This window comes from Mastigoproctus giganteus, chromosome 14, assembly GCF_048544385.1.
Source record: "Mastigoproctus giganteus isolate SK-2022 chromosome 14, ASM4854438v1, whole genome shotgun sequence".
Classification (NCBI taxonomy): domain Eukaryota; kingdom Metazoa; phylum Arthropoda; class Arachnida; order Uropygi; family Thelyphonidae; genus Mastigoproctus; species Mastigoproctus giganteus.
The window spans coordinates 114,495,273-114,507,480 of NC_143588.1; the positions used below are offsets into that span (position 1 = coordinate 114,495,273).

The 12,208-nt window shown below is 36.9% G+C and overlaps 1 protein-coding gene across 1 annotated transcript in view; it reads right to left on the bottom strand.

Moving 5' to 3' along the window:
- Positions 1 to 9,267, bottom strand: part of LOC150075586 (rho GTPase-activating protein 39-like) — a 210,758-nt gene extending 201,491 nt beyond the window's left edge. Inside the window, exon 1 of the mRNA XM_090389097.1 lies at positions 8,900 to 9,267. Within this exon, the coding sequence (XP_090245223.1) occupies positions 8,900 to 8,916 (17 nt within the window). The 5' untranslated portion in view covers positions 8,917 to 9,267. The remainder of the gene's footprint in view (positions 1 to 8,899) is intronic.
- Between the last annotated feature and the right edge of the window lie 2,941 nt (positions 9,268 to 12,208).

The window sequence follows — 12,208 nt, forward strand, 5'->3', positions numbered from 1 at the left end:
ATTGAGCGTTACTAATGGATTACCATCAAAAAGGCCAGATGGGCATATTACGTAGGCCTTGTGAGGCGTGTGGGTGAAAACAGCAAAACCAAACCATAGCCGTGGTCAGACGTGCGGGTGCATAAGTACATGTGCCTTGAGTGACCGGGGTTCAAGCCCGTGACTGCTGAATACGGTACTGTTTCTTGTATTCTGTCTATCTTGTGAACTCCTCTGACCGTTTGGTCGTCCCCGAGTATAAGCAGAAAATTTATTATTATTATTTAAACGCCGACAAAAACTCAGAAAAGGAGTATCGTCCCACCAGAACAACGCGCCTGCTCAAAAATCTTTCATTACTATGACTGCATTGCATGAGTTCAACTTTGAAATCTTGGACCATCCCCCACATTCACTAGATCTAGCACCATCGGTCTTTCACCTATTTCGTAATTTGAAAAAAATACCTGGCTGGAATTCATTTCCCCACTGACAGTGACGTCATTGTTGTGGTGGATGCATTCCAGGAGGCCCAAGAAAAGGCATTCTTCGTAGCAAGAATGAAAGCATTGCAGTATCGCATGCAAAAGTGTATTGACTTCAAAGGGTTGAAAAGTAACGTGACTCCTCAACTAAACCTTTCATACTCACACCACAATAGATAAATGCTATTTTGAAGACGTTGAAGGAGAAATATAAGATTTCCAGAATTCTTGTGACAGCGGAATTCTGGACACGTCAATACTAAGGAGGAGAAGTTCTATTCGAAAAAATCAGGTAGTCTCACTAGCTTAGTGAATCAATATGTTTATCGGTCTAAATGCTCGAGTAGCCTTGAACTATCGTTGAAAACAGATTAATTGTTATCAATCAAAAATGGGCGTCGCTGAAATCCATCCGATGGCGAGTGTATGTTGTGCTGACGTCACCGTTATTGGATATTTACATCCCTGTGTTTCCACAAAGTAGGCACCATCCCCATACAAGCGCACCATGCACAGGTACAAGAGGCGTGTCCTTGACATACAGAATGTCATAATAAATTCACGTGTTGTGACTTGTACAGTGCAGGGAAGCGAGACAACCACCAATAAATTTCTCGTGAGTAATACGAAGCGACAAACACCACCTGACAGGTTAGAACGTTACGAACGTCTAAACTGACAAATACGCCGTGAAGTGCTTGCCCTCAGTTCGCAGTATAGTAAAACATTAGAATTTTAAATGCCCATTTCTTGAAGCCGTGGTGCAGGGACGGCTACAGGAAAATAAGCCATTGCCAGAAATTGGTTATGGTGCAGGGCGGCTAAAGGAAAATAAGACATTGCCTGTAATTGGTTAGGTTTTACTGGGAGAGAAAATAATTTCGCTGCACTTTTCTGTTATGAATCCGGTTAGAAAACCTGATGAGTAACCAAGATGAAGTCATTTATAAAACATGCAAATGTGTGCAAAAGACTTTTGGCAGCAAAAGAATCTCGTAAGGAAACTGACATGATGAAAAACAATTCTAAAAATAAAATTTCGTCTGTTAAACATAAGCAGACGAATGTGATTATTAAATTTGTCTGTTAATGTTTAACAAATTCTTCTCTAAATATTTAATAATATTAATAAAAGTATTAGTAATACTAATGCTAAGTTTGTTTATTAAATTCGGCGCACTTTTTTTTTGGCATATTAGGTTTTGAACCAGAAGATAATCTCTTCTACCCACGTATATTGTGTCTATAAATTGCGTGTGTTCTCTGGTCGATTTGTCTGTTTTGCTGGAGGAAAAACCCAGTTGGTTGTTGTTGGGTTTTAAGAGCATCGGCGATTAAGGCCATGCTGCTCCGTGTATAGTCTGTAAATTGCGTGTGTTCTGAGGTCGATTTTCTGGACGAAAAACCCGAGTTTCAGGGAGAGAAAACCATGCTACCCTTGCCTGAGACTAACTAACTCAGCCACATTGTGAAAAACACCCATAAAAATTCCTCCCGTGATCGACGGGATTGGAAATCAGGTCTTTTCCACCAGGTGTGGGGAGGACAGCGATCTTACCAACTGTGCTACACACGAGGGCACGAAAAACCCAAGTTTTCGGGGTGAAAAGCCTTACTATTCTCACCTGAAACCGACCGACTTAGCATTGGAGTTGAAAAACAGATAAAATTTTGGATTCAAACACAGGCCGGTAATTATAAACACTATGCTACTGTGTGTGTGTGTGTGTGTGTGTGTGTGTAACGAAAAAACCGGAATAAATTTCGGGGATCGATACATTCCCTTGCAGAAAGAGGAGATCGGTGTACCATATCCTCGGTTGAAGAGGTCTTTAAGAATTCTTTCCAGTCTCCCATAGGATTGGAAATCACTCTTCAAATGAGTGACAAGTGGGGAAAACACTAGTCTAACGGGGTGGCTATCCTTCGATGGACGGTCTTTTCGCATAGGAGAATCAATTAGTCACAAAGTAAGGGTCATATTTTGCAACATATTTATTTACACTCGTACCACTACTTTATCAAACTCTGGAAATCCGATAGATTAAAAGACATAGGCTGCTGTCGTAAGAGGTGAATCCACTACTGGTTAAGACACCAACCAGAATCCAAATTCACAGCAATGCAATGACAGCATTGCTACCTGTTTGATGCATAGCATCCTGGTTCAACATCAGCAAAAGTTCTGATGACTGTTTTAAATAGATTTTGTTTTCTGGGACATTCATTGCATTCTTCTTGTGCATTTTCAAAATGCCTGGATATCGTTAGTGTTTTATCTTACTGTACACTTCTGAGAGAATTTAGGGATTCAAATCTCCAAAAAAAGCCTGGACAGCTGAAATGCGAAGTGCTGCTGTTGTATGACAAAGCAAGGCCACAAATAACTAAAACGATCCATTACTGATTTGGGTGGGAACTTCATCATTTTCCATACATTCCTGACCATTTGTTTGTCTGCTTACGAGGTGAGTTAAAAAAAAGATTCACCCAGAAGTAGTTGTGATAGAAAGATGATTTTTTTATTTTTTTGATACCTTGAAATCACCATGGAAATTACACAAATTTTGGTTTCGATCTGACAATTCCCCTTTTTTTTTTTTTTTCTTTGCAGTGTTGAATGAAGTAAAGTGTCTCAATGGATAAAGAGTGGAATACAGATCAATGTTTCGGTTCCTCTTTCTGCAAGGGAAAACCAAAACAATCCAAGAAGAAATTATCGTTGCTTATAGAGATAACTGCAGGTTAGTTATCTAGCTTAGCGTTGTTTCACACTGGTATAAACAATTCAAAAGTGGAAGAACCTCAGTGCATAATGAAGAAATCCCAGGAAGTCCAGCAATTACTGTAACAGAAATGAGTGGTGCAAAAACTGAAGCATTAATCCTGGAAGATCACCGTATTAGCTTCAAAGAATTAGCTGCAGAGCTCCAAATTAGTGTAGGGTCTGTGGAAAACATCATCCATCACCAGTTGCATATGAGTAGAGTGTCTGCTATAAGAGTTCCCAGACTTCTAACCCCTTACCAGAAAAAAGAAAGGGCACAATGCGCATATGAAATGTTGTCGACGTGCCAGGAAAATCAAGGAGTTATTTTCACAGCTAGGTCACTATGGATGAAACCTGGATCCATCACTATTATCCCCAAACTAAACAAACGTCAAAACAATGAAAGCATGAAGAATCACTTCCTCCCCACCAAAAAAGGCAAGGTGCAACCAAGTGCAGGCAAGGTGATGCTATTAGTTTTTTGGGATCAGCATGGTGTAATACATACTAACAAGTTATCTTCAAAAGAGCTGTACTGTGACGGCGAAGTATTATTCCAAACTTCCTCATAAAGCTACGTGCTGCTATAAAAAAAAAAAAAAAAAAAAAAAGGTGGGGAAAGCTGTCAAAAGTTGTGCCCTGCTCCACGATAATGTCCCTGCGCATTCCTCGTATGCTGCAGTGAGGTGTGTACACGAATGTGAGTTTGAAATATTGTCGCATCCCCTTGACCTTGCAGCCTCAGATTTCGTCCTCTTTCTGGCCCTGGAGTTCTTTCTTCGTGGAAAACACTTTGCTGCTGATGATTAGGTGATTTCTGCTGCCGAGTCGTGGTTTGAAGGACAGTCAGAGGGCTTCTACAAAACTGGCCTGTATGTCTGGTGGCTATGTGGAAAAAATGTAATATGTGGTGTTTGTTGCACCCTTTTATGATAACTACTTCTGGGTGAATATAATTTTTTTTTGAACGCCCCTCTCACGTAATTACTGACTCCTTTAGGATGAAGTCTGTCCGTGAGACGTATCATGCCTTGGTCACTGCGTACAACGAAAGACAATACATTTTATCTACGGTACAGAGAAGGGCAACAAGATTGGTGAGGGAAACGAAAGGGTGACCAAGAAAGGCTTAAGTTCTGCAAATTGCTGCGTCTGCAGACTAGGCATCTGCAAGGTGATCTGATTGAGGTGTATAAGGTTTTGAATGGATTGAGCAGTCTCAATTCTGATGGGATTCTTCCTCTTGCTCAGATTACGAACCTGAGGGGCATAAATTCAAATTGAGGAAAGACAGTTATAGAATTGATGTGCGAAAATTTGCTTTTAGCCAATGCAGTTGATTGCTGGAACAAACTTCTATCTGTCGTTGTGGAAGTTGGTAGCTTAAGTAAATTCAAGAAGGAACTGGACAAACGTTTAGAGCGAATGGATGTGTGAAATGGATTTTTTTTTTTTTTTTTTTTTTGGCTAATGCTACATAAGCTTGCTTTCTTGCATCATATGCCTCGATTACTACTACCTACCAGGAATACAAAATTTTTCCTAAGTATTTAAAGTTCGTTTCTTGAAATCCATCGGACTATTCCTTCTGCTTACAAGTCCCTCGCTGACAGAAATTAGGAAACCTTCTAAAGAGAAATTTCTAAGAATGGGAAAATCAACCTGATAAAATCTCAACTGGTTGTTAACTACAAAAGCATGTCGAATAGACTGTACCAATGTTAATCTCCCTGTCCATCTTTCCAATTAAAGCATGTCCATTTGCTTTAATCAATCAATGACAGAAGCTGATATGAAAACAATAATATAGTGAATCGTCAGAATTCTAAAGCTAATATTCTGGAATGCCACTGTCACTTCAGGTTAAACTAATTGAACATAATTCTATTTCTAGAAGCACCGCTGAGGTTTTAAGTAATCTTCGAGAAAGGCACTCCAATTCTTTGTTTTTAAACTTGGATAGCATCTAAACGTTTTACAAAACGGTTAGAAACTTCCAAATCTTCCCTCGTACGAAATGGGGCTTCCACAAGAAACGCTCCCTGTTAGTTAAAAATAGCCTTGTGAACCTGGTCGCGAATATCCAGTGACTCATCCACAAAAGAAGTGAAAGGGATGTAGGGGGAAAGAGCATTGTGAGAAATTTGCCCGCCAATTCCCTCCCTCTTTATCGGGTACTAAGAATTGTACAGGGCACGATCTCCTTGTGTTAGTTCAAATTAACTCAGTTCAAAATAAACAAGGCAAAGAAGACCCCCAGTGCACTCTGCCTCATTAAAACGCATTTTTGATGCTATTTTATATCTGAGAATATAAAAATAAAGTTAAATATCTTCTGAAGAAGCCAAAATATATTAAAAAATTCTAAACAGAAAAAGTGACCAATCATAATGTGTCATTTCAAATTACGTATATCAAACTGAAAATGACAACTCTACAGGCACACGTGCACCCTTTTTTTTTCCACCTGAATGTAAAGTGAAATGACAACTCTACATGCACGTGCACCCTATTTTTTTTTTTCCCTTTTTCCTGACTGCAAAGTGAAAATGACAACTCTAAAGGCACGTGCAACATTTTTTTTTTCCCTGAATGCAAAGTGATATCTGCTATCATTTTGAATTAATGTACCATAATTCAATAGTAATAAAGAAATAAAACGACCTATTTCAGCAATTAATATAATTTTCTACCGAAAAACCTTGGCAACTACTGTAAAGGAGTTCAATTTTTGCAGCTTTCCATAATACTTATGAAAGGCTTCCGTTATTGAAAACATCTTAAATAAAGTAAGGGAAATTTTCCATTTGCCTGTCAATACTAAATTTCCGCTGCGTTTTATGAGCAGTATTTTGTCAAAAGAATAGAAACTGCATTCTCGAAAAAAAAAAAAGAAAGGAAAAAAAAAAAGAGAAAAGATAAGGAAAAGATGGGAAGCCAAGGTAGTGATGGCGTTGCTAAACAGTAAAACAGATAGTATATATTGAAAATTACCTATCAAACTTTTCCAATAAAAGAAAATAGCAATTTCCGCTTTTTATGTCTGGTATTTCTACGGAAATGTCACTGGTGCAAACTTGCATTGCAACGATTTAAGATTGCACTTTTGGTAGCAGTGGTCGTTTGGTTTCTATAATATCGTTTGGAAGTGTTTAAAGCGGGGAAGGGGAGTAGTAAATAACGGCCTAGCTTGCATCACGGATTCGTGCTCTTTGATTACGTTCCCTCCCCCTTTTAATATTAATGTCTTACTGATTAAATTATATATTATTAAGCAAAAATTTATGCGCACCTTTAAAATTTCGAGAGTTTAATGATCTTTTAAAGGAAAATGAAACAGATTCGTGTTTGTATTTTAGGTCTAAACTTTTTTTTTTAATTTCATCAGAATTATTTTTGAAAATAAAAAGAGCAAAATACACTGTATTTTATAAATAATGAAATTGTTAAATAAAATAAGTAATGCAATCCATTAGCAAAAGCTGAAGTATTGGTATTACTAAGCAGAAGGTTAAAAAAAAAAAATCTGGAAATTAAAAATAGACTTGGTCACCTATCAGGTGACTCGCCACCGTTTATGGGCACTATGATCGCAAAGTTAAATGAAATAATTGAATTGATTAATTCTTTATTAAACTTATTACTTAACTTGTAATTGCAGCGATGCAGAAAACTCAAGGTCCTATTGGACGCTTGGGTCAGTATATAATTCTGGTGTTAGTATCGTTAAAAATAAATAAATTCAATTGATTTCTTTCAAAATTTTTGCTGCTACTAGGAAAGATCGTAGTTCTTTAAAGAAATGTAGAGTACTTCAATGATATCAAGTACAATAGAAACTTCTTAAGGAAACTGGAGAACCGAAGTGCGTGGAAAAAATGCACAAGTGCAAAATCTTGTTTCCTCCTTTACGGACAAGCAATGCACATAGAATTGGTGAGACGTTGGAAAGAGGCTCGCTTAAAAGCGATGTAGGAAAAAGTATCCAAACGAATAGTTCGGTTTAGTCATGTGAAAAGTAGAAACAGTGAGTGCTTTCACAGACGAAAAGAATCATCAACCCATTTCACTAATTTATGCGAGACGGAAGTGACTCCGAGAATCAAGGAACCATTTTGTCCAAGTTCGATTTTTAGAAAGCTTTATATTCTCGAACGCTCGTACTACCTCCTTACAGAATAGACACGCACTGTCTCATCGCTTTCCTTGAGTCTTTTACGAGGAAATAGCGACTAACTTCCAATTTTAAAGGAAGGACTCTGTGTTGACTTTGGAGTTCATGTTGAAGTGAAGTTTAAATGGCTTCAAAGAAGCGCCATCTGGACAAAGTACAATGACCAAAGGGTTAAAAAAAAAAAAAAAAAAAAAAACGAATAACACCTAAAGGAACTGTTTGTTTATCTAGCAAATGGGGAAGAATCACTGCATTCTATAGGCTTCTTGTTGTTGTAGTAGTAGGGTTTTAGGAGCATTTGTCTATAAATTGCGTGTGTTTTGAGACCGATTTTCTGTTTACTGGACGAAAAACCGGAGATTTCGGAAGAAAAAACCATGCTGCCTGCGATTGACTAACTCACCACGATGTGAAAAGGGCCCATAAAAATTGCTTCCATCATCGACGGGACTCAAACTCACGTCTTTTCCACCCGGTACGCGCAGGACAGCAATCCTACCAACTGTGCTACCCACACAACGTACAACTGGGATGAAAAATCCCATGTTAAAAATGCAGAAAAACTCGATCCCTGTTTTCGAAAATTGCTAAACCTAACGAAATCAAAAACACTAAAATTTATGCCCTGCACAGTACAAAAAGAAAACAGAAATGATAATCATCCCCGAGGAGTAACTTTTTTTTTTTGCCTTAAGTGTCTTACATTTTAAAAAAATCGGGAGAAAAATCCTCATTTACATTCGCATAGTAATTTTTATGTATCTAAATGCGAACTATAGAACATTTTTTCTTCAAAATGTGCCAAGATTCATGAGAAAATGCGTACAAACATTACTACTTGAAATAGCGTGACAGAAATCCTTCGTGACCTTCACCCGTGACTTCAAGTTTTGCTGAGTATTTGGAAAATACACGAGAATGGCACTTTTTTGGTCAGCCATTTCTCATAGATTACAATCGAATGTCTTGCTAGCAATATAAATTGCACGTGAGGTTGAAGTTTATCGACTAGATGCACAGCCAATAATAATAAAAAAACAGTCCACAAAAACTCTAGAGTTTAGATTGTTCACATAACCAACACATTCCGAAATGAAACTGGGCACTACAAAAAAAAAAAAAAAAAAATTACGTTTCCAACTCTTGATAAATTTATAGTTTCCAAATCTATAAAGAGACCTTTACTAATATTTATTTATTAATCGAAATAATATTCAATTATAATTTCAAAAATTTCATCGAATATAGTACATATATTATATTATAATAACGAGCTACCAAACGATGAACTTTTCACAGAGAAAAGTTCATCGTTTGGTAGTAAAAATAACAAATTTTTCATTAAAAAAAAAAAAGGTTGCTTTCACTTCTCAACAGTTATTAGGCTTAAAACATGACAAATATTCTTCACATCTTAAATTAAGTAACAAGGAATGAACCATAAGAGATATATTACTTATTCATTAAGTGTCTTAATCCGATAGTACTTACTCTTGTAATTCCTTCATATCACTGAGGTCATTAAAATAACTCCGTGACTTCAGGCTTAAAATCTTTAATATTAGATCTCACGCAATATATAAAACCTCGCTATCTGAAAGGTTATTAAAATTTCGTTCAAGGTAAGCTGCAATGCTGTCGACTGGAATCTGCGTCTCGTAGTCCGTCACACCCAAAACATTACGGAGAGGACTTTAATAATCAGTTACGGAACCAAGCACGGCAATATTTAATACACCCATCTTAACCATCAAGTAGCTGAAGAATGACTTCGCATAAAGAAACACATAACCCTGTAGTGTGCTGCTGTTACATATCATACTTGCAACATGTACTCATATACGCAGACGAGACTGTCCGATGCCACGCGCAAACCCCAGCAAAGGCAAGGGACAAGGAGAGATAACACGTGACAAGTAGCGAAATGCGTGCCGGTGGATAGTGACAGGCTGCAACACGCAGGCCTCACATGACGTGAAGCTGAACGGACTCTACGGAGGAAAGGTGGCTAACGCGCGCGCGTGCACGCACACACACAACGACGAGAGAACGTTTTTATTGGAGATACATTCAACAGATTTTGTGTTCGATGACACTAATGACACAGAAACCTAGAGTACCAATATTTGTCTCTAGGATTAATAATTTCTATCGTAATTTCTTCAATATCAACAAATTTTCAAAAAGCACGATTTTCAAAAAATCGTGCTTTTTGCTGATAACAAAATTGTGCATTAGACTTTATTCAGATGTATGACTTGTCTTTCTTTATTTGAGTCGTTCGTAATAAAATTCGTCTGCTAAAGAAACAGGCGACTGGCCAAAAGACTTCCTGTAATTCCTACAACCCCAAAACATTACAAAAAGGTTTATTATAAGAAATTACGGAATTGTATATCCTAAATAAGAATTATGGTCGCCAAACCCAGACAGTGGTCCTCCTTGGAACCTGTTGTGTGCAGCATGCCTAACTGCTTACATAATGAGGTCAAAGGAGTTCATTCGTAAAAAGAGTCCACGTGCAGATAGTTAGACGATCCTGTCGTATACAACGCAGAAAACGGTTTAAAACTATGTATAAATATTTATTCTTTTTTTTTTTTTAATAGTAAAAGTTACAAAAAATTGTGGGTAAGTATACAAAAGTTGCTATCGTCAATATTTAGTAATTAGTATTTTTTTTAAATATATTTTTCATTTACAATGCTATTTTATTATTACTTTGCGATTAAGAGTATTTATGGAGCAATTATGCGTATAATTAGGCAAACTAAAAACATTCCTTTTCTTTTTTATTATTATTCAAACATAGGTCTTTCAGAGCGAGACTTAAGACTAAACAACACAGCAAATACCTTTATAATGTGATTTAGAAGCTTGAAATACTACCAGCGCCCTCTGAACAAACTCAAGCGGATACAATAAATAATTCTGTCACAACATATGGTATCCCGACTCTCCCTGGCTGTTCTTCGCACTGAAACTGCACAAAATAAAATTTACAAGGGCTTCCCTCACACAACCAACGAAGCCAGATAAGTACTGGAAGAAAAGAAGAGATCAGAGAGGAGAGGGGGGAAAGAGAGCAAGAGGGAAAATCCATTAAAAAATGTAAACAAAAATTGGAGGAACTTAAAAGCTACGTATAAGAACAACGGAAAACAGGAAAGGATCCAACCGACAGGTGTCATGCGGTTGTTATGGAAACAAGTAGTTTCATGGAATACACGTTTGGCAAGTTACTCAAAATGAATATTTATGGCGTCTGATTATTAAAAATAATAAGAATTAATAAATAACATTAAGAATTTTAAATTAATAATACAAAATAAAAAATTAATTTAATTAATTTTAAAAACAGCAGATCTTAATTTTATTTTTCTTGATTTCATAATAGAGCCAACTGAGTCTAAGTTTGAAAGTTTGACAGAAATTTCATCAGATTTACCAAAAAAATACTTCAAGTATCGGTTTTTCTATTACAGCAGAAATATACCCTTCAGTAAAGCGAACAAATTTACAATGAAGAAAAAGATGGAAAGCAGATGTCAATAATGAAGGATCCATTGTCTCTGCGATGAGGGAGAGGGCTATGATTTCTTATTGGTCAGTTGGGGATTTTATTTTATTTTATTTTATTTTATTTTTGACACGTCGGTTAATTTGTTCATAGTGCACCAGTTTTCCATATGATTAATCGAATATTATGTCTGTACACGTGTATCCAAGAGTCGGTTTTCATGCTGTTGGGATTTTCATCACAACTAGTGTGAATATAACCAGTAATAAAACGTCAAAGGTTCAAGTAGAATAACAATTCTACGTTACTTTAAAATAAAATATTCTGTGCCATTTTATAATATTCTGTTTTATTTTATATTTAATTTTTGGTTGATGAAAAAAAAAAAAAAATTGGCTTCCTTGTATCATTTAGCCTTACCGCCTTCGGTTGGTATGGGTGGTTTGGTGATTGTTATTTTATTTATTTCTTTAATTTATTTTCATACATTTAAAGGCAATATGTCTTTGGTACCCTAAAAAGGAAAATGGGATAGGAGGCAAGATGATACGTTTCTTATAAGTGACAGTTAGTAAAGGAACTAATTCTCTTTCCATCTGTATACATCATAGTGACAAGGAAGTTTTAAAATCTGATAAGCCCAGTTCTATCCACATTTCTAGCATATAACTGCGCATGAATTCTCATCATTCATCTTCTAAGGTCGTCCTTGTTTCAAGGTGAGCTGCAATACTGTTTGCCGCCCACTGCAAAACAACTTCTTCGAAACTGAACGTAATCAAACTTGTGATAAGAAGCAACCTTCACCATCAGTCGTTTATAGAGCGAAAAGAAAGTTCAATGGTGAAATAGTTAGCAAGCGCTTGGCTGTCAGGATCAGGTCACATAAACAAGAAATATGGGCCAAGGTTTGACCAATCGTTGATTTCTTTCACCCCCTCAAAATATTTGGGGAAGCAACTTGATATTAATACTTCACAAAGGATTGCCAATGTTAATTGCAATTTCTTAAAACATAGCAACGGATTCAATGTCCAAATCTCTTTGCGCTATGCGTCAATTCGACAGAAAATTGAACTGCAAAACAATTTCACACTGGTGGGGCCCTCGTGTGTAGCACCGCTGTCCTCCCCACACCGGGTGGAAAAGACCCCAGTTCGCATCCTGTCGATGGCGTGAAGAATTTCGGGCCTTTTTCACAACGTGGCTGAGGTAGTCGGTCTCAGGCGAGTGTAGCATGATTTTTTTCTCCAGAAAAATCGGGTTTTTCGTCCAGCAAA